At 42.6% G+C, this 22,640-nt stretch overlaps 2 protein-coding genes across 3 annotated transcripts; one reads left to right on the forward strand and one right to left on the reverse strand.

The window, feature by feature from the left end:
- Positions 1 to 744: 744 nt before the first annotated feature.
- On the forward strand, positions 745 to 2,749 carry TCEAL6 (transcription elongation factor A like 6). Its single transcript, XM_031936653.1, has 3 exons — positions 745 to 873; positions 1,441 to 1,513; positions 1,872 to 2,749. Exon 3 carries the CDS (start codon positions 1,896 to 1,898, stop codon positions 2,496 to 2,498), a length of 603 nt encoding a protein of 200 aa, XP_031792513.1. The 5' UTR covers positions 745 to 873; positions 1,441 to 1,513; positions 1,872 to 1,895; the 3' UTR covers positions 2,499 to 2,749.
- Positions 2,750 to 15,604: 12,855 nt separating this feature from the next.
- Positions 15,605 to 17,624, reverse strand: TCEAL2 (transcription elongation factor A like 2). 2 transcript variants are annotated; one of them, XM_023202908.2, is made up of 3 exons: positions 17,497 to 17,624; positions 16,853 to 16,926; positions 15,605 to 16,494 (listed from the first exon to the last, which is right to left on the reverse strand). In XM_023202908.2, exon 3 carries the CDS (start codon positions 16,466 to 16,468, stop codon positions 15,800 to 15,802), a length of 669 nt encoding a protein of 222 aa, XP_023058676.1. In that variant the 5' UTR covers positions 16,469 to 16,494; positions 16,853 to 16,926; positions 17,497 to 17,624; the 3' UTR covers positions 15,605 to 15,799. The 2 variants fall into 2 exon arrangements, with proteins under 2 accessions (XP_023058676.1, XP_023058677.1); XM_023202909.1 differs by lacking the exon at positions 17,497 to 17,624 and adding an exon at positions 16,784 to 16,804 and having other exon boundaries at positions 15,800 to 16,483; positions 16,853 to 16,921.
- Between the last annotated feature and the right edge of the window lie 5,016 nt (positions 17,625 to 22,640).

The following is a 22,640-nucleotide window of genomic DNA, read 5'->3' on the forward strand; positions in this document are numbered from 1 at the left end:
AACTGTTGGAAGGTAACTTTCAAGTGTGGAGAAAGGCCAATGGAGATGACAAGAAGGAAGCTGGTGAAATCAGTTTGGGGTACACGGGCTTTTGAAATCAATTTGTGTTACAGGGCTTTGAGGCACCGTGTCCCTCAGGCGGTGATATCCAATAAACAATTGGAAAAACTGATATGAGACACGGAGAAGGGAATAGCCTGGAGATGTAGATCTGGGAGTCATCGGTGCTTTCTGGAAATGAATGAGATCACACAGGGAGAGACAACTTGAGGACTGAGGAGAGAGGAGGCCCAGGACAGAACCCCAGGAATATGGACACTCAAGGTGGCAGCTCAGCTTCCTGGCAGGCACCACTACCCCAGGCTCTGGAGTCAGGTAAAACCGGTATTGAAAGTGAGCTGTGCAGTTCTCGGGCTGAGCGCTCTTGGCAAAGTCGGGTACCATCTCTGATCAGCTGACACACCTGGCAATAATGGGCATCAGAGAGAGATGCCCTGTGAGGATGCTGTGAGCTGCATCAGGTAAAGCACCTGGGATCAGAAAGCCACCCCTCCTCTTCTTCTTCCTGATGGCCCCCATTCCTATGTTACACACACACTCTCACACCTTCCGCAACTTCCCAGTCCCTCGGGGATGGATGGTGAGGTGGGCGGGAAGGGAGTGGTGGTGGCCTAGCTCCGGTGACGCGGTGCTCACGTGAGTGACCAGGCGCCTACGTGGGCACCAGCCCCCGCGCCCGCCCGCCCGCCCGCCCTGCGGTCCGGTCCAGGCGCCCGCGCAGAATCAGCTGTCTGAGCTGCCCAGGCGGCGGGGGAGCAGCGAGCGGGCTTCCGCGAGCCCGAGGAGGCACAAGCCTGTCCTGGGTACTGGCAGGTCAGTGTGAAGGCAGGCGCTGCCAGCGGACCCTGGGACAGGGGTGGAGGGAGCCGGCAGTAGGATTGGGGAGGGGGCGGAGAAGGGATCCTGTAGATTGGCGAGAAGGGGGATGCGGAGCGGGCCGGGGCGGGGGCAGGGAAGGGAGAACCCCCTAAGCGAGCCTGGCCCACCTTCTCGACGCCCCCTTGCACTGAGCCCTCCATCCATTTTAGTGCTGGAAAGTTGGGGGGGGGGGAGCGACCCCGCAGTGCGACAGTGAAACATAAACATATTCTGGAAATAACCCCCTCTCACAATCCTCTCCCATGGAAACATCTGACCTCCGCAAAAACGGGGTGGCGCTGAGACAGGTTGCCTCCGGGGGAAGGGCACGAAGAGACAAACGCAGTTTGGAAAGCATCCTGGTTTGGTGCCCGAGGCCTGGAAAGAAATGGCGGTTGGGGTGCGGGGGAGGTAGGGGAGAAAAACATTGGGTGAGCAGGGCCTGGACTCAGGAAAGGGAACCGAGTCCCTGTGAGCCCGCTGAGCGCGCAGTCCCTGCCCCTGTCTCCTGTCTGTCCTTAGGTCTGCGCGTCTGTTGTTCCCAGCGCTCTGAGAGGCCTGAAAAGGAGGAGCAACCTGTCCAGAATCCCCGCAGGTCCGTGAAAGCAGGGGGCTGCATGGATGGGGGCCCACAAGGGTTGAGAGTGTGGAGGGCCTGGCCAAGGTCGAATTGGGACCCCTGCCCATACCCCCACCCACGTGAACACACACCTTACCAGGCTGAATCCGTTCAGAGAAGGAGGCAAGGCCTGCCAGGGAATGACTGGCTCACGTGTGTGGGAGGAGTGGTGGGCTACCTGGTGGGCAGAAGGCCCTCTTGGAGGCCCGGCCAGCTTACGGGAACCCTCACCAGGGGTGAGATGCAAGTACTATTCAGACTTACATTCCACCCCAGGCCCTCAGTCTCCCATGTCTCCTCTTTGTCTCCTCTTCCCTTCACTGTAATCCCCCAGGACAGGAACAAGAGAAGTCTCGACATGGAAAAACCCTACAATAAAAATGAAGGAAACCTGGAAAACGAGGGAAAGCCAGAAGATGAAGTAGAGCCTGATGATGAAGGAAAGTCAGACGAGGAAGAAAAGCCAGATGTGGAGGGGAAGACAGAATGCAAGGGAAAGAGAGAGGATGCGGGAGAGCCAGGTGATGAGGGACGACCGGAACATGAGGGAAGCCAGGAAAAGCAGGGCAAGTCGGAAGGTGAGGGCAAGCCACAAAGCGAGGACAAGCCAGCCTCCCAGGCAAAGCCAGAGAGCCAGCCGCGGGCCGCAGAAAAGCGCCCGGCTGCAGATTATGTGCCCCGGAAAGCAAAAAGAAAAACGGACAGGGGGACGGACGATTCCCCCAAGGACTTTCAGGAGGACTTACAGGAAAGGCATCTGAGCAGTGAGGAAATGATGAGAGAATGTGGAGATGTGTCAAGGGCTCAGGAGGAGCTAAGGAAAAAACAGAAAATGGGTGGTTTTCATTGGATGCAAAGAGATGTACAGGATCCATTTGCCCCAAGGGGACAACGGGGTGTCAGGGGAGTGAGGGGTGGAGGTAGGGGCCAAAGAGGCTTACACGATATCCCATACCTTTAATGCCTTTGGCCTTCCATTCTGACTTCTCTGATGAGATTATTGCCAACCCTGCTTTCCCTGTAGATATTTGCCAGGCCCAATGCTTTAATCTTAAGCTGATATTTTTGCTTTAGATGTCAATCTCGTTACCAGCAGCCTTTTGACCCAACTACAGTGCTCTATATTTTAGTAGAGGATTTTCACCCATGTGCATGGAAAAGATGTTCATGACACATTGTAAAAAATAAATAAATAAAGAACAGTTTGCAGAACCGCATATACAGTATCAGGCAATTTTTATAAAAATGTAAATGTTTGTATAATGCATTTCTGCCCAAAGAAAACTTTGAGAGCGTGTACACTTAGGCAATAGTTATTCCTGAAGGGTAGCCAAGAATAGGTCTCACCTGTGTTCAAAAATGAGTCCTACCACCTCTTTTATGTACCTCCATGACATTCCTCTGCTGCTGTGCACATTCCTATGTCTTCTCTAGGTGTAGCCAGGTCAGTGGGCACTATTGCTGGGTCCGCACACATGTTCCTGGGTCCTCTATCATGCTATGGCTCCCCAATGTGTGACTCTTTTACTTTGCTCACTCATCTCTATCTTTTCTTTACTAAAGGATACAGATTATATTTGTTATACTAAAAAATAAATAAAAGCTGAAAACAATACATAATAAGAAATTGAACTGTTTGGTGAGCTTACAAAGGCAATAAAGACACTTACAATTCCTGTTATCAGAACATAAGATGACAGGTAAAATTCATATTATGTCTGGGACTAAAATCTAAATGAATCAACCTGGAAATTCTAACAGATCTATTGCTGTAAGAGTCAATCTTATCATTTGTAAAATAAGGATAATACTTGCCTCACAGGACTACCTGGTGGATAAGATGAGGTATTGAGGATGTGAACTTGTTGTGGCCTGGCTCCCACCAGGCACTCAGGGGGAGAAATGGCTCCTAAACTATTCTCCTACAGTGGTAGGAAAGTCAATGGAAGCAGACACATTGGAGGAGGGCTGAGGGAGTTCTCGCCATGTCTAGGAATATTTCCAGGCAGCTAAGAAGTAGATGCCACTATCTCCTAGATACTGCCACGTCTGCTGGGCACTATGCCCTTTTTCCCAGGTCCTGCACCCTTTACTGATAGAGGATTTATGGTGTCAAAGCCCTGTCATTTTCTCTGGAATCGCTGGTGAGCAATGTCCACCAACCCATGACTCCCATAGAAGTGGATAAAGCCCTCTCTCCACTTTATAGTTATAGTAACCAGGTACACATGAATATCACCTTGGTGCTGCTTGGGCCTCTCATTAATATCTTCCAAATTCTTTTTTGGCCAAAACAATCATTTGTGTGTATTCCTTATTTGTTTGTTTTGCATACATAAATATTCTCCTCACAAAACTCAGATATTGCAGGCTAGGCCAGGAAAACATAACTGCATGATAGTGGTTGTGCTGTTCTCCTGGGTTAATATCTCGTCTGCAGATGCTCTTTTCTCTGTTGAGTTCACTCTCAGGAAACTTGTCAGGTAACACATTAGCAGTTCAGCAGACCCATCAATACATTTGAGTTTTAAATCCTTTGTAATGAACATGTTGTGGTCCATGAACCAGCTGCATAACCATCACCTGGGGAACTAATTAGAAATGCAGAATTTCAGGTCTTGCCTCAGACCTACTGAGTTGGAATCTCATTTTAACAACATCCGAAGAAGATTCCTATGCACACTGAAGTTTGAGAAGCACCGGCTTAGAAAGGGACCCTTCAGGTTCCCCTCTCCCACCTTTACATAAAATATGTGCCTAAAAATATAAATATGTGTGCTATATAAGACACACATCACAGATTATTAAATAAGCCCATGTTTTTCAAAGTGAAGTTGTCTTTCCCCCATGAGAAGTAGATCTTGAAATCAATTCAATGGGTCAAGATAGGTAATTTTTAAAAAATGAAATAGGATAAAATAGAATTGAATACAGCCAAACAGAAAATATCAAACATCAAATAGCACTGTAACTAGAGTGAATATTTTTTGTGAACTTTGTTTCAGTTATGTATGTATGTATGTGTGTGCACCATGAGTTATGATGAAAATCAGTTTCTGACTGTGGGCTGCAGTAAAAAAAATGAGAAAGACTGCACTGGATTCTGCATCTCAAAACATGGCATGTCCATTTTATATTTGTATTTCTAGTGCCCAACACAAGTAACTGACAAGTAGTAAGCACTTAATAAAAATGTAAATAATAGTGACTGAGTCTCCAAGTTCAGCCCCTGTCTACCTAAATAACTTTGGACAAATAAATTGTCTAACAGGGTTTACTTACACTCTCCAAAGTACTGAGGAGTAATGGGCTTTACAGTCTGTATAGGATCTACTATATATAGCAGAATATCAGCAGAGATATTAGTTCACTATATACAGTTAACAGTAAAAGCTTCCCTTACTAAAGAACACATATTCAGCAGCACCAAGGAGAGCTCCCACACTGTAAGGGGTGAAACTTCTCAGTTCCTGGAAGACAGGCACTGCAAAGTGAAACTAAACAACTGTGGAATCTGTGTTATAAAAAGACCCAGGGTTGGACAAAGTGGCTCACGCCTGTAATCCCAGCACCTTCAGAGGCTGAGGCGGGTGGATCACCTGAGGTCAGGAGTTTGAGACCAGCTTGGTTAACATGGTGAAACCCCGTCTCTATTAAAACTATGAAAAAAAAATTAGCTGGGCATGGTGGTGGGTGCCTGTAATCTCAGCTACTTTGGAGACTGAGGCAGGAGAATTGCTTGAACCCTGGAGGTGGAGGTTGCAGTGAGCCGAGATCGTGCCATTAAAACAAAACAAAACAAAACAAACAAACGAACAAAAAACCCAGTGGAGGGTTCTGTATATGCCACAGGAGCACAGCCTCACAAAGGAACAGAAGAAATGCCAGAGTGGGAAATCATGGGTGGTAAACTGCCCTAGATGGGTAGCAGTTAAGTACATACCTGCAGATGATCTTACTACACTTAGCTTGAAGGAATTAAGACCTTAGATTTTAGAGACAATATGTATTATGCTGATTTTGTTCTTGGACTCCATATGGTTTCCAGTTTTAAGTGGTACCCAGAGCAAGAAAAAGATCTACAGTACTTCCAGACTGTAGTGTGACCTTCTCTGATACTTCAGCTTCATGACCCTGCAGACCCAATTGTATTGTGTCCATGCTAGAAAGAGAGGCTCCATGGAGTTTTAGAAAGCCCCAATAGTAGAATTCAAGTATACGCCTCTAGGGTTTTTTAAGCAAAATCATTCCCTCTTTTCTTGGCAACTAGTCTACATTTGAGAATCTGCTCCTGGCTTGCTATCAAACCCAGTAGAGACATAACACCTGACCATGAAGTATTAATTTTCCATACTAACAAGCTACTCTTAATGAACGCGTTGCTGTCTACTCTGTTGAATAATAAAGTTTTGTGTGGACATCAGCTTTCAACCATTAATTGCAAATGGCTTTATAGGATCAGACCAGAGTAAACCAAGAAGGCACAGGTAAATTTCATGTGCAGTTTGATCAGACTCATTGCCTCTCTCTCAACCAACATATATCATATATGGCATCTTGGTGAATTCTTCCTCCTTGTGACCAGTTAGAAAAAGAGATATGAAACAATGTATCAATTCCTGGTTGTATCTTCTTGGTATATTGATAGTAGGTGCAAGTGGATGGCTGCCTCACTGTAGTCCCACTCGGGGATAACCCAGAATAGTAGAAAAAAGACCCTAGGATTTGGCGTAAGATTTTGGGTGAATCATATGGTTGTCCATTTTGTACAGAACCCTTAATGGTTGGAGGTATGAATCTACCCTGCCTCATGAGCAATGACTAAAAGATTGGCTGGTCAAGTACTTGAAGAGAATTAGTCAGACAATTAATGAGGAGAAGGATTTTAGATGTCCTAGATATCTTGAGGAGGATTCAAAATTTCAGCCAGACTGAGTTCTCATTGGAGGTTCTGGGAGGAAATCTATATCCAAGTTCTTTCATGTTGCTTTCAGAATTTGCTTCCTTGCAACTGTAGGAATGTGGTCCCCAATTTTTTTTCTGGCTGTCAGCCAAGCCATTTTCAGCTTCTAGAGACCATTTGCATTCCTTATGATGTGAACCCCTCCAATCTTCACTGTGTAACTGCACATTGATTCTTTCTAAAGCTTCTAATCTCTGATTTTTCTGTCTCTAACTCTAGACCCTCATCTAAAAGGATGATGTGATTAGGTTAGGCTCACCCAGATTGTCTCTGGATGTTATGATCAACTGATCTGGGAACTTAATTATATCTGTGAAATCTGTTTACAGTAACACATAGATTAGTATTGGATTGAGTAACTGGAGGAAGATATGTATAATACACTGTGGGCTGGTAACTTGTGGAAACCATCTTAGAATTCTGCCTACCATAGTCTGCCTTCAGGTCCCCAAAATTTATTTCCCTATGAAATGTAAAAATACAGTCAACTTCTCCCAAGATTCGCCAAAATCTCATCCCATTACAGCATGAGCTCAAAAGTAAACATGTCATCATCTAAATTATATAAACCAGATGTGGATGAGGATCTTGGGCATAATCTGTTAAGTAAAGCTCCTGAAGACATTTCATCCCATCTGCGGGTCTGTAAAACTGAGGAGACAAATTATTTGCCCATGAAACTCTCAACCTATGATGATGTGACAAGCACAGGATACCAGTTATAGACAAAAGTGGATAAAAAATGGAAGATAAAAAGAGATCACTGGCTCAAAAACTTCTTTGTTAGGTTTTAAGGCCTGGAAAAATCCTTTGTGGCACTCAGCTTCACTCTCTGTTAACTTGGATGTGTCCTCTGGACTGTCAGGTCTGTGCTCTGGGCTCTTGGTTCTGCGATCTGAGTAATTCTTCCTTTTTCATTAGATGCAGCATGTGTTCTCAGCTGAGTAGTTTTATCAGATCATTTCTTATCAAGAGAATTTTGGGGATCTCACAACCTTCTCCCATGTTGTACTCTATCACTTTCATTTAGAGTTGGCAGTGTTTCTACTGATATAATTTTCTTTAAAATCTTGTGAGGTGAGTCTTGCATAAATTACACTAGGTTTTACTCCATTGAAGAAAATTCACATTGACAGATATTTTTGAGATCATCTTTCTCTATTTTTGTCTCTTGCTGAGGTAGCTGAGTGTGGCTGGTTTTAGGTCCTAAAGATTATGCGCATTCCTTGCCACATTGTACCCTCCAGCTTTAAGGCAGCAGCAGCACATTGAAACCTTCTTATGCTTTGAATCTCTGATTTCTCTGTCTCTGACTTCTAGACTCGGCCTCTCTAGTTTGACTGAGAGCATATTAGAGTCATACTTTCAATCTCTTGAAAGTGACCTTTTTGTGACTAAGTGCTTTGACTTTCTTATTTTTCTAAGGTTTCAGAGAAAGACTGTAACAACTATATCCTCAGCTTTTTCTCTGTGTCATATTATCAGAAGGAATATCTTAATTTTGTGTATTTTTCCATTTGGATAGGATGGGTATTTCCCCGTCCTCAAGTTTTAGTTCCTTTTTGTGTTAACAGCTATTCTCTCAATATATCTCTCTCGTCATCTTTTGCTATAAGCAGCAGGAAGAAACCAGACTACACTTCAAAACATTGCTTGGAAATCATCACAGCTAAGTGTCCCAATGCATCACTTGCAAGTTTGGCTTTCCACATAACTGTTGGAGACTATTTCTCTAATTTTCATGCCACTAAATATAAGGATATTTTCCCTCCAATTTCTAGTAACTTGCTCCTCGCATACTACCGGCCCCTTGCCAGCAGAATCTTTAAGGTATCTGTTTTTACTTACAGTTGGATAAACATCATCATGTTCCTCAAAATTCTCCCAGCCTCCCTCAACTGCCAGTTTCCCCAGCCACTCTCATATATTTAGGCATTCACTACTTTCAGTACTAAAATTTTTATTAATATTCTGTTACTGTGTAACATATCACTTCAAATGTAGCAGCTTAAAACAACACCTACTTATTATCTGAAAGTTCTATAGGTTAGAACTTTGGAATTCACGACTGAATTCCTTGATCAGGGTCTCACAAAGCTAAAATCAAGCTGTCAGCTAAACTGAGTTCATATCTGGGGGTCTTGACAAAAAATAACGTACTACCAAGCTAATTCCTCCTGGCAAAATTTAGTTTCTTGCACTTGTAAACTAAAAATAAAATCTCAATCCCCCCATTGACTGAACAGACCACTTATTGGCCAAGGGGACTCCAGAGAAACCTTAAAAACTGAGTTCCTGGCTGTGAGAGGATGCTAGGTCAGACAAGTCTCATTATACTCCCTCCCTTTTACAGTTTAGACAAAACAACTGACCACCATTAATGTAAAAATATATATCACTAATGCTAATAGAACGGACTCTTTGTGGCAGTAAGATACAAAATTATAAACAGGACCTAAGGCCATGGCAGGTAAGGGTGAAGTCATGCATGCCTGGACTTAAAGAATAAACTATGTTTTAACTGCTACAAAATTTTTCTTTTTGTCTAACAGCTACACAAGCACTGACCTTGAGATAAGCAATATTAACACAATTGTAGCTCACTACCAGACACTGACTAACTGACTCCCTGTTTCACAAGCCATAACTACAGCTTTAATTGGACAAGAGACTGATTTCAGTAACTTTCTCCTGATAGGAGACCACTGACCATGGACTGGTTCTGGGCCAGTTTACAGAGGCCAGAACTTGAGTGCCTTCATGTCCCTGCTTTACCTTTTGACTTATGAGACTAATTGTAATATATTTACATGTTAAGTTTCCACCCCAACATGAATGGGGTTCATATATAACATGTATGTTTATTCGATAGGCATGCATTAGGACTCACTGAATTATATTTATATCTCCTATAACCTGTTGAATATGTATGCTTAGCCAACCTATCCAGCGTAAATTCCTGTCTTACCCCTTCCTCCCTCAAAGTGCCTGTCTCCAGGTTCTGCCAGAGGCTATGCTTCCCAGACTGTCAGAATGGCCACCTTGAAGACTGTAACTCTTTATAAAAAATAAAATCTTCTTTCCAAATTTACAAAGTGTCATTTTTAAGTCAGCATACTGTAGGTCTGAGGTCCCCAGTTAGGACAGAAATGGATCATCTTAATTCAAGTTGGGACTGACCTTATTTAAAGCTAGGCTTTAGATATTGTGAAAATAGGCTTATTTTCCATTCATCTTTATTTCTAGAGCATAACGTTACCTGATACCAATGGAAATTCAAGGACGTATATCAGGAACCTTCCTCCCTTGGAACCTGAACTTCAATTTCTGTATCCCAGCCTTTTAAAACTGCTGAAAACTTCACTGCTTCTCAGCCTAATTTCCTCAACTTTCCTATCAACAAATGTCTCAAAGAAAAAAAGTTATACCAAGTCTAGGTTTCATATCTGTGGAATTATTTTCTCTTTAAAATTTTGGTCACACAAGTCTTCAGTGCTTTGTTAGCTCCCCAGTGTTTTCAAACAGATTGTTTTCTGTTCAGCTTTTCTAGTAGATCTTCATGGGAGGGTTTGCTCTGAAACAAGGTGATCTACCGTTGCTAAAAATGTTATTTTTCTTGTTCTCCTAATTATTAAGAACTTCTTCCATAGTAGATGCCCTCTGGTAATTATTTAATTGAGAAACAAATATCTTGGCACTCTGTCTACCTTGTGAACAGTTCGCACACATACCTCTCCCCTAAACCTCCTCATCACTAATTTTCCAAGTTTGTTCTTTCCAAGTTCCTGAAAAGCCAGCCAACTCACATGCTATTGCTCATGAATCAGGCTGTCTCTCTTTCCATGTCAAGTGAACAAGTTATATCACTGAAATTTCTGCCCATTAGTAAGATTTCCCGCTGCTGCTGTCTTTCCTGAGTGAGATTGTAGTACAGCAGCCTTTCTTTTCCAGTGGGTTCCAGCATGCCATGCACATTCATCTATAAAACAGGCCCATACTTTTCTATTCTCTAGTTACAGGGAGTGTTCCATTAGGCCACAAATGTGGGTTGATAGGGAGGTGGCCAAGCAGTAGGAGACAGTACCTTGAGAGTCTGAACTTCTTGCTTATGTAGTTTTCTTGTGCCTTTTAGTCATGTTTAAATTCAGTCAGTTATGTATAATTCTCATCTTAAAATAGAATTCTGCTGTGCATATCTAGTTATGTGGTTTGATGAATTAAACAGTGGCTAGTTCATGATAATATTTCTAGGTGCATAGTTACTTGGAATAACATAGTCAGATGTTGGGTACCAGCCAGCACCCAGGAGTTACTTTCCAAATATAGAGTAGTTATTGGCTTATTTCCTCTACACAGCATCTCACAAGCTCCCCAATCTGATTATTTGTTATGATACAGTTTGAGGTCTCCAGAAATTAGCCTCAGTTCTGAGCCTTTAGCTAATAACTCCCAGAAGATTTTGGTATTTTATTTTCCTTAGAGCACAGTCACTCTGAAAAGTGTCTGTAGGTCCCACTGGGAAAGGTTTGATGTAAGATTCACAGTATACACCAGTGGCTGCAAGATCATTCCTTAGAAGTATCCTTTCTTCCCCTCAGTTGGGTAAGAAGTTTAGAAAACATACTACAGTATCTTGAGTTAGACTTTCTTGCAGACCTAGAGATTTTTTTCTGCCTGAATATGTCAAGCAGCATCCAATAGGTGGCCCAATTATTTCATTTCAAAGAATGTTCTGATTAGCTATCACCACAAATCCCTGTGGGCCAAAAATTCACTAATTACCATTCAATTCCTGTGGTTATTGTGGTAGGTCCACTCACCTTGTCTCAGATAATTAAGCCCTGTCACCTGACTTTCACTGCTCTGGGATTCCATAATTCACATTAAGATGAGGTAGGACAATTCTCTTGCAGCACTCTCCACCATTGTCTCCAGCCTACAAAGCACACACCCACAGAAATCTTCAAAGATGCTCTTGACCCTCTCACAAATGCATTTCTTAATGCCTCGGAGTATGTCTGCACAAATGCCCCTATCCCATATATCACAGTTCTATTCCTTCTCTACTAGTGTCCTTACTGTATTGTAAAAGCGACTGCATTTGCAGCATTTAATTGGCAGCGGAACTGCAACACCACGAGGACCTAGCCTTGGTTCACAGCTATATCTACCCTAAGATGAGGGATTCCTTCAACCCTGCCTTATAGGCTTTCTGGTGCTTTATATATGTTCTCTGTTGTATGTTTGTAACTTTCAATGTCCTCTTTTTTTCATGCCTACTCTCTAGGGTTGTCAGATGAACACAGATGACTCCGGAAACATTTTGGTAATTATTTTTGTTTTAGTACTTAAGTAGCATAACCATTTGATTTCTCAAAGATTTGGATTTCACTTGCACTTCATTCCATGCCACCAGTGGTGTATGAGTTATCATCACACTACTACATACCATGTACTTGTGAACCTCTCCTATCACCTTCTCCCTACTGTTCTCAACCCTATTGTCAGTAGATTATTTTTTTCCCTCAAATTTACAAGGAACCCAATTCCTGGGGTGACTTCCTGTATCTGTTACTGTACCTGAAAAGTACATTGCAGGAAATAGGGGGTATATTTGCAGTGGAAAATTTGAGGGCAGTTCTTAATAAAGGAGAATAGACAAAGGTATGGGAAGGGTATTAGAGAACAAAAGTGAGTAGTGCAATACAACATGGCTACTAAAGGTGAGATTACCAGAAGTAGGCCTGAGGGACAGAGGGAAAGAGGGGTAATTAAAAGTTGGAGGTGCAGAACCTAGGAATCTTGGGAGAAGGGACTCCACCAGCATCTGACAACACTGCAGGGAACAAGTTGGGAAACAAATTTCCTGACTGCACTCACCACTGCTGGCTCCCAGAGAATGAGGGAACCCTTTGATGTGGTCCATATAGATCAGAGTCGCTTGGGGGACAGAGCAGGGTAAAGAAAAATGGAGAGTGAATTGGGATGGGAAGATGGGGAGACATCCACAAATGAGTGAGGGCCATGTTAATAGCACTTATTAGGAATTGTGCCTGCAGCTTTATGCATATGGTAAGGAGAAGGATAAAAAGCATATTATTTTGTGAGGGTGAACTCCAGCAGGGCTGAGATTTGCCTGAGCTTTCTATCAAAATAAGAAATGTACCTGCGTGGCATTGACCCATGGTAAAGGCATAAAACATATTGATTAAGAGTGCTGTTTGATAATCATGGGTCTGAGGAATTTGGGATGATTTTTACCAGCCTGTTAGCTTTATTGATGACAGCGATAATTTAAATCTAGTCTCAGTGAACCACATTGCCAAAGGCTCTGCTGTTGAGACTGGCTACATAGCAAGAATATGCTTACATAACCAGTTATGCAACAGAAACCTGGACTGAGACTCTATTTTGCGTTCTCTGGTTTCAAAGTATTCTATGCATACATTAATGGTTCATGATCTGAAAAGAGAAGTGCATCCTGCCAGGGCTATTATAAAGAGGTAAGATAATCAGAGCTCATACCTGGCCACTCCAGATCCCTTACTATTAGACAACTTTTGACTATGATGTTTCTCCTTAATGCTGCTGCTATGTTGCATCCATTTTTCTTTTCTCCAACAAACTGTAGATTTGCAATCATCACCATTTGGGGTCCCAACAGACTTCTTTAGCAGTGGAACTGTTCAGCTGCCACAGTTATCATGGCATCTGGAGGAGGAAATACACTATACTATGATATGCTTTGACTTTGCCTTTGTTTATAGGTGTGGTTTGCTCTAAAGATACTTTCAGGTTCTATGCAATAAATATATTAAACCTTGAGTTTATGGATTTTTACTCTTAACCTTTGTTTTAGAACTTAGAAAAGCCTTCACCTTCCCCACCAAAAAAGAGACACTGTAAATCTTTTTTTCTGCTTAACTTATGGTTTACAGTTAATATGATTGAGATCATAATGAATATATAAATCAGTGGTGATTAGCCTTTATTTTGCTTTTTTATTTATTTTATTTTATTATACTTTAAGTTCTAGGGTACATGTGCATAACATGGCACAAGTATACATATGTGATTAGCCTTTATTTTGAATCAGAATCACCCAGGCAGCCTGCTTAAGATGGAAATTATAGAGCTCCACCTAGTGGATCTGACGTGGGGATTATAAGTTCACATTTTTGGTGAAATATTATGGTGATTCTGACATGTGACAAACTAGGACACCTTAAAAATGCATTAATAAATGAGATAAGGTTAAATTCGTGATACAAACCCTTCTCCATGGTGTTCCTTTTAGAATTGCCAGTAAATGCTGCTAGAGATATAGAGTCCACAGTTATTTATGTAGACAGGGAATGATCTTGGACAAGAATTCTTGACTCAGGTATTATTATTTACAAATTTCTCAAGAACCTATTACTTGTCAGGCACTGTGCTAGGCATTAGGGATACCAGGATAAAGAACAGGTTGTGCTTTGACAAGCAGAGTCCAATGTTCCTCAATTTTAAAAAACCTCACCCCACAGTCAGAAACATATTGTTCAAATATATATAACTGAAATACAAATTTCAGAAAATAATATGAATCCTGCTTACCTGCCATATAATCTGATGTTTACTATCTGGTTCTGGTTGAATCTATTATATCCTATTTCATTTAAAAATATTGCAGGTCTTGACCTGCTGAATTTGTTTTAAACTCTGCAAATGTAGGAAGGTGAAACTTCAGTTTGACAAACACAGGTCCATTTAAAAATATGTGATGTGCATCCTATGAAGCACATGTGTTTATCTTTCTAGGCACATATATCATGAGAAGGTGGAATTGGGGAGGTTGAGAGTTTCCTCATTAACCTTGCTTCTCAAACTTTAAGTTGTACAGGAATCACCTGCAGATCTTATTAAAACCAGAAAAGATTCTTATTCAGTAGGTCTGGGGTGAGGATCTGAGATTCCACATTTCTAACTATCTTTCAGTTGATGCTGATGCAGCTAGTCCATGAACCACTATTTGAGTAGCATTGCTCTAAAAACTACAAATGTGGGTAGGGGTGTTAAACTGGTAAGGTGAGACCTGGAAGAACTTTCCTAGAAGAGAATTTCCTCTAAGGAAAGATGAGTCAAGCATACAAGTCACTGATAGATGAGAACAGATGAGTGTGTGTCACTCAAATTTTACCCCAGCCTTCTATCCCTGAATTTGGTGGACAGATGGCTGTATGCAAATACTTCCAAACCAACAAGCATAGAAGCAATTGTTTTACTAAAAATCTGAAATCCCCCAGGGACTGAAGCATCACTGAGGTGTTACCCTATTGGGCGAGTATAACTCTAAAGTGAGGAAAGGGACTTTATCCACATTTTCATAGTTGTGGTGGAATGGGGTCAGTAGGCTTGGCTCACTGGGGACTCCAGGGAAATCAACTGGACTTTGTTATCTTGAGAAATTCAGCCCATCAGCATCAATGGGAGCTTTAGGAGGGTGCAAGATTTATAAGAAGGAGCACAGTGCCCAGTGGACATGACATTGTCTAAGAGAGGATGGCACCCACCTTTCAGTTTCCTAGACTTATTCCTGGATACAGGTAAGATTTACCCTAGTCCTCTTCCAAGTGCTGAGGGGGTATTTTTTCTGCTAGAGCAGGGGAGAAGGTAGATGCCAACCCAACACATATATTCTCTACCTCATCCAACCCACTCAGCAGTTCTGAAAAGCAAAGTATTATCTCCATTTGACAAACGACAAGACTGTCCATTAGAGCAATGGATCTGTAATAACCCCAGGTTGACTTCTCCAGATGAGTCCCACAGGTAGGTAATGTGAATTTTACCTATCGTTTTAAGTTCTTAAACAAGAACTTTAAGTGTCTCTACTGAACTTCATAAGTTCACTGGACAGTTATTCTCTTTGCTTTTTACATACTGTGTTCTGATTTTTAAAAATATTTTATTATTTTTGTGAGAAAAGTAATTTGTGTTCTCTGGGAAAAGAAAGATTAGTAGAAAGAAAGAAAACAAAGAAATGAAATCACCTGCTAGCTCACAACTCAGAAAACCATTGTTAACCTTTCATGTATTTAACAAAAACAGACAGATTCTGCAGATGATATTATAAGCTGCTTTATTTTTCCATGAATCATGACGTCTCTGCAATGCACATGTGTGAAAATCTGCTACTGAAACAGAGCAAGCAAGCACTGGCAGGTGGGTCAAAAGGCTACTGGTAGCAGGAGGAACAACTAAAGCAAAGTATTACCATAAGGTTAAAACATATAGCCTGATAAATGCCTGGAGGAACACTACACGTAAGGAATGTCTTCAGTGTCCCTTCGTGGGGCCCTGCAGCCACCCCTGAATTCCCTTGGACCCCTAGGATAGAAGGGGTCCTGTAAATTTCTTTGCATCCACAAAAACGCCCCCAATTTCTGTTTGCTTTTTCTCCTTTTATCCTCCACCCTAGCCATGTTATCAAATTCTCTTATCATGTCCTCATTGCTGAAATTCATGTCATGTATGGCTTCCTTATATTGCTTGAGGTACTGAGCCAGCCCCTTGTTTGTTTTTCTTTTGGCTTTCCTGGGTACATCATCCTCAGCTGGGCGCTTTCCTACAGCCCTTGTTTCACTTTCTGGCTCTCCCTCACTCTCTGGCTCTCTTTCACTGTCTGGCTCTCCTTCCCCCTCGGCCCTTCCCCCTCTCTCTGGCTTTCCCTCTCTCTCTGATCCTCCCTCCATCTCTGACTTTCCTTCTCCTTTTGCCTTTCCTGCACTCTCTGGCTTTTCTTTATCCTTTAACGGTTCCTCATCTCCTGTCTTGCCCTTGTTTTCTGTCTTTCCCTCGTTTTCTAACGTCTTGTCTTCCAGAGTACAAGCTACTTCTGGCTTTCCCTCGTCCGGTGGCTGTTCTTCATTTTCTATCTTTCCTTGGTTCCAAAGCATTCCTTCATTTTCATTGAAGAGTTTTTCCATGTCGAGATTTCCCTCCTTTTCCTGTCCTGGGGGATGCGGGTTGAGGGAAGAGGAGACAAAGAGGAGACATGGGAGACTGAGGGCCTGGCATGGAATGCAGGTCTGGATAGTACTTGCATCTCACCCCTGGTGAGGGTTCCCCTAAGCTGACCGGACCTCCAAGAGGGCCTTTTGCCCACCACGTAGCCCGCCACTCCTCCCACACACGTGAGCCAGCTGTTCCCTGGCAGGCCCTGCCACCTTCTCTGTACTGGTTCAGCCTGGTAAGGTGTGTGTTCATGTGGATGGGCGGAAGGGCAGGGGCCCCGATTCAGCCCTGGCTGGGTCCTCCACACTCTCAACCCTTGTGGGCCCCTGTCCATGCAGCCCTCTGCTTTCACGGACCTGCGGGGGATTCTGGACAGGTTTCTTCTCCTTTTCAGGCCTCTTAGAGCGCTGGGAACAACAGACGCGCAGACCTAAGGACAGACAGGAGACAGGGGCAGGGACTGCGCGCTCAGCGGGCTCACAGGGACTCGGTTCCCTTTCCTGAGTCCAGACCCTGTTCACCCAACGTTTTTCTCCCCTACCTCCCCCGCACCCCAGCCGCCATTTCTTTCCAGGCCTCGGGCACCAAACCAGGATGCTTTCCAAACTGCGTTTGTCTCTGTGTCCCCCTTACCCGAGACAACCTGCCCCAGCGCCACCCCATTTTTGCGGAGATCAAGTGTTTCCATGGGCGTAGATTGTGAGAAGGGGTTATTTCCAGAATATGTCTACGTTTCACTGTAGCACTGCGGAGTCGCTACCCCCACCCCTCATTTCCAGCACTAAAAATGGATGGAGGACTCAGTGCAAGGGGGCGTCATGAAGGCGAGCCAGCTCGCTTTGGGAGTTCTCCCTCCCCTGTCCCCGCCCCGGTCCGCTTCGCAGGCATCCCCCTCCTCCCCAATCTACAGGATTCCTTCTCTGCTCCCTCCCTAATCCTACTGCCAGCCCCCTCCACCCCTGTCCCAGGGGCCGCCGGCAGTGCCCGCTTTCACACTGACCTGCGGGAACCCAGGACACGCCTGTGCTTCCTCCGACTCGCGGAAGCCCGCTCGCTGCTCCCCAGCAGTCTGGGCAGCTCAGACAGCTTATTCTGCGCGGGCGCCGGGACCCGACCGCTGGGCTGGCTGGCGGGCGGGCGCGGGGGCTGGTGCCCACGTAGGCGTCCGACGGGTCACGTGAGCGCCGCGTCACTGGAGCTCGGCCCCGCTCTTGCCTGACACACCTCACCTTGGAGCTCGGCCCCCTCTCTTGAATGACATACCTCATCTTCCATCCCTGAGGGACCGGAGGCTGGGGACTGTCGGAGTCTCGGTGCGTTTGTGTAGCAAAGTGGGGTATCGGAGAAGAGGAGGAGGGGTGGCTTTCTGACCCCAGGTGCTTTACCTGACGCAGCTCACAGCATCCTCGCAAGGCATCTCTCTCTGATGCCCATTATCGCCAGGTGTGACAGCTGATCAGAGAGGGTACCCGACTTTGCCAACAGCGCTCAGCCCCAGATCTCCACAGCCCACTTTCAATACCGGCTCTGCCTGACTCCAGAGCCTGGGGTAGTGATGCCTGCCAGGAAGCTGAGCTGCCATCTTGAGTGGCGGTGTTCCTGGGGTTCTGTCCTGGGCCTCCTCTCTCCTCAGTCCTCAAGTTGTCTCTCCCTGTGTGATCTCATTCATTTCCAGAAAACACCGATGACTCCCAGATCTACATCTCCAGGCTATTCCCTTCTCCCTGTCTCATATCAACTTTGCCAACTCTCTATTGGACATCACCGCCTGAGAGTCCCTGAGGGACCTCAAAGCCCATATACCCCAAATTTATTTCACCAACTTCCTTCTTGCCATCTCCCTTGGCCTCTCTGCACACTTGAAACTTACCTTCCAACATTTGATCAGTTTTCATAGAGAGAGAATGTCAGACAGGTAGAAAAGAAAGCATTAAAACCTTTTAAATATGAATTTCAGATGCACAAATTCATCATAGTCCTTGGTTTACAACACACCCTTATCATTGATCCCTGCTTGTCCCTCTTCCTTCCCTTTTCTTTCCTGTCCTGTTATTTCCTTCCCTGCCCATCCTTTGTCTTTTTTTCTTTCCTTTTCTTTCACATTTGTGAAGCTACCACCCACAAAATCTAAAAGTTACCAACATTTCAGCTTCTACAGTGTAATGACATGTATATGTATATATACACATGTTTATTTAGACACACATATATGTGTAGATGTATATGTGTGTACATATGTATGTCTATGTCGTGTGTTTTTTTGTGTGTGTGTAAATCTGGGCAACAACTATTTTTATTTTGGTTTGCAAAATACCTTATCATGATTATATGATTATGAATTATGTATGTTACACAAACAATTCTGATTATATTTCTGCTACACATCTTTCTTCATTTAGTAAAACCTCGATCTTCCTACAATATTTTGCTCTATCAATATGTGTGTTCGTCATTATCACCACATCACCAACAGTACTGTCCTCAATGTTGAATTTTTTCCTGAATTATAGAGGCTAGGTGTTTCCATGTCCTCAGTACAAACTTTCATAAAATTATTATAATTATTCAAGAATTTGATGAAAATAATATCAAATCAGTTGAAAAGAACTGCTTTTCTGTTTTAATCATCTAATTATAGTGATTTTAAGCTATCTTTGGTAACTATTTGCTAAGTTATTTTGCTAATGGAGCCAAAGTATTAACAACTATTTCTCCTCTTTTAAAACATATACACAAAAATGTGGAATTCAAAATTAGTAACATTAAATTCAAAGAAATGTCATTTTATCTAAATTAAAAGATCTGTTCACAAAATGAGAAGTCAACACAACTTTTGCATTTGCGTGTAATAAATTGACAAATCTTTCCTCAAGTAGTTACTACCTTTGGAAGAAGATATAATGACAGTTCTCTTGATGCATAATATATGTTGATTAAACATATTTTAAGTTAAATGTTTGTCATCCATTTTCTTAGAAAAGTAACCATTACTAAACATACCATTCACTAGAGACCTTTTGCTTCCTATTGCAGAATAAAAGTATCATTCCCATCAGTAAAATAAATATAGACATATATTAACACTATAAAATCACTAAGTGATACCAACACCTGGCAGAGACACGCACACAAAAAGGAAACTGCAGGCCAATATCTTTAATTAACATGGATGCAAAAATCCTCAACAAAATAGTGGCAAACCGAGTACAGTAGCGTGTCAAAAAATGTATCCACCATGATCAAGTAGGATCCATCTTCAGGATGCAAGTTTGGCTCAATATACACAAATTAATAAATGTGATTCACCACATAAACAGAACCAAAGACAAAAGCAACATGATCATCTCAATAGATGCAGAAAAGGTTATGGATAAAATTCAACATCGCTTCATGTTAAAAACTCTCCATAAACTGCATACTGAAGGAATGTACCTCAAAATAACAAGAGCCGTCTATGACAAATCCACAGCCAACATTATACTAAATCGGCAGAAGCTGGAAGCATTCCTCTTGAGAACCAGAACAAGACAAGGATGTCTCACACACTACCAGAAAAAACCATGCAAAAATGGAAGTAAAAAGTGGAGATCTGTGGTAGGTTTAATAATCGCCTTCAAAGATATCCAGCTCTTAGTGCCTGGAACCTGTGAATTTTACCTTATATGGCAAAAGGGGACTTTCCAAATGTCCTTGAGGATCTTGAGATAGGAAGATTACCAGGATTATCCAGGAAGACCCTAAATGTAATAACAAGTATTCTTATAAGAGGGAAACAGAGAGATTTTACTATGGAAGAAGAAAGCAAGGTGAAAAACTGAAGCAAGATTCTACACTACAGACTTAGAAGATGAAGGGAAAGGCCATGAGCCAAGCAAGAAAGGCCACGAATGCAAACTCCAGATGATGGAAAATATAAGAAAATAGAGTCTCCTTTATAACCTCCAGTAGATTTCAGAGCCTGCTTGGTCTATTCAGGGATTCAACTTCTTCCTGGTTTAGTCTTGGGAGAGTGTACGTGTCCAGGAAATTATCCATTTCTTCTAGATTTTCTAGTTGATTTGCATAGAGGTGTTTATAGTATTCTCTGATGGTAGTTTGTATTTCTGTGGGGTCGGTGGTGATATCCCCTTTATCATTTTTTATTGCGTCTATTTGATTCCTCTCTCTTTTCTTCTTTATTAGTCTTGCTAGCAGTCTGTCAATTTTGTTGATCTTTTCAAAAAACCAACTCCTGGATTCATTGATTTTTTGGAGGGTTTTTTGTGTCTCTATCTCCTTCAGTTCTGCTCTGATCTTAGTTATTTCTTGCCTTCTGCTAGCTTTTGAGTGTGTTTGCTCTTGCCTCTCTAGTTCTTTTAATTGTGATGTTAGAGTGCCAATTTTAGATCTTTCCTGCTTTCTCTTGTGGGCATTTAGTGCTATAAATTTCCCTCTACACACTGCTTTAAATGTGTCCCAAAGATTCTGGTATGTTGTATCTTTGTTCTCATTGGTTTCAAAGAACATCTTTATTTCTGCTTTCATTTCGTTATGTACCCAGTAGTCATTCAGGAGCAGGTTGTTCAGTTTCCATGTAGTTGAGCGGTTTTGATTGAGTTTCTTAGTCCTGAGTTCTAGTTTGATTGCACTGTGGTCTGAGAGACAGTTTGTTATAATTTCTGTTCTTTTACATTTGCTGAGGAGTGCTTTACTTCCAATTATGTGGTCAATTTTGGAATAAGTGTGATGTGGTGCTGAGAAGAATGTATATTCTGTTGACTTGGGGTGGAGAGTTCTATAGATGTCTATTAGGTCCGCTTGGTGCAGAGATGAGTTCAATTCCTGGATATCCTTGTTAACTTTCTGTCTCATTGATCTGTCTAATGTTGACAGTGGAGTGTTGAAGTCTCCCATTATTATTGTATGGGAGTCTAAGTCTCTTTGTAAGTCTCTAAGGACTTGCTTTATGAATCTGGGTGCTCCTGTATTGGGTGCATATATATTTAGGATAGTTAGCTCTTCCTGTTGAATTGATCCCTTTACCATTATGTAATGGCCTTCTTTGTCTCTTTTGATCTTTGATGGTTTAAAGTCTGTTTTATCAGAGACTAGGATTGCAACCCCTGCTTTTTTTGTTCTCCATTTGCTTGGTAGATCTTCCTCCATCCCTTTATTTTGAGCCTATGTATGTCTCTGCATGTGAGATGGGTCTCCTGAATACAGCAGACTGATGGGTCTTGACTCTTTATCCAGTTTGCCAGTCTGTGTCTTTTGATTGGAGCATTTATTCCATTAACATTTAAGGTTAATATTGTTATGTGTGAACTTGATCCTGCCATTGTGATATTAACTGGTTATTTTGCTCATTAGTTGATGCAGTTTCTTCCTAGCCTCGATGGTCTTTACATTTTGGCATGTTTTTGCAATGGCTGGTACCGGTTGTTCCTTTCCATGTTTAGGGCTTCCTTCAGGGTCTCTTGTAAGGCAGGCCTGGTGGTGACAAAATCTCTAAGCATCTGCTTATCTGCTCCTTCACTTATGAAACTTAGTTTGGCTGGATATGAAATTCTGGGTTTAAAATTCTTTTCTTTAAGAACGTTGAATATTGGCCCCCACTCTCTTCTGGCTTGTAGAGTTTCTGCCGAGAGATCTGCTGTTAGTCTGATGGGCTTCCCTTTGTGGGTAACCCGACCTTTCTCTCTGGCTGCCCTTAAGATTTTTTCCTTCATTTCAACTTTGGTGAATCTGGCAATTATGTGTCTTGGAGTTGCTCTTCTGGAGGAGTATCTTTGTGGCGTTCTCTGTATTTCCTGAATTTGAATGTTGGCCTGCCCTACTAGGTTGGGGAAGTTCTCCTGGATGATATCCTGAAGAGTGTTTTCCAACTTGTTTCCATTCTCCCCCTCACTTTCAGGCACCCCAATCAGACGTAGATTTGGTCTTTTTACATAATCCCATACTTCTTGCAGGCTTTGTTCATTTCTTTTTCTTCTTTTTTCTTTTGGTTTCTCTTCTCACTTCATTTCATTCATTTGATCCTCAATCGCTGATACTCTTTCTTCCAGTTGATGGAGTCGGTTACTGACGCTTGTGCATTTGTCATGTATTTCTCGTGTCATAGTTTTCATCTCTGTCATTTCGTTTATGACCTCCTCTGCCTTAATT

This window comes from Piliocolobus tephrosceles, chromosome 12, assembly GCF_002776525.5.
Source record: "Piliocolobus tephrosceles isolate RC106 chromosome 12, ASM277652v3, whole genome shotgun sequence".
Lineage (NCBI taxonomy): Eukaryota > Metazoa > Chordata > Mammalia > Primates > Cercopithecidae > Piliocolobus > Piliocolobus tephrosceles.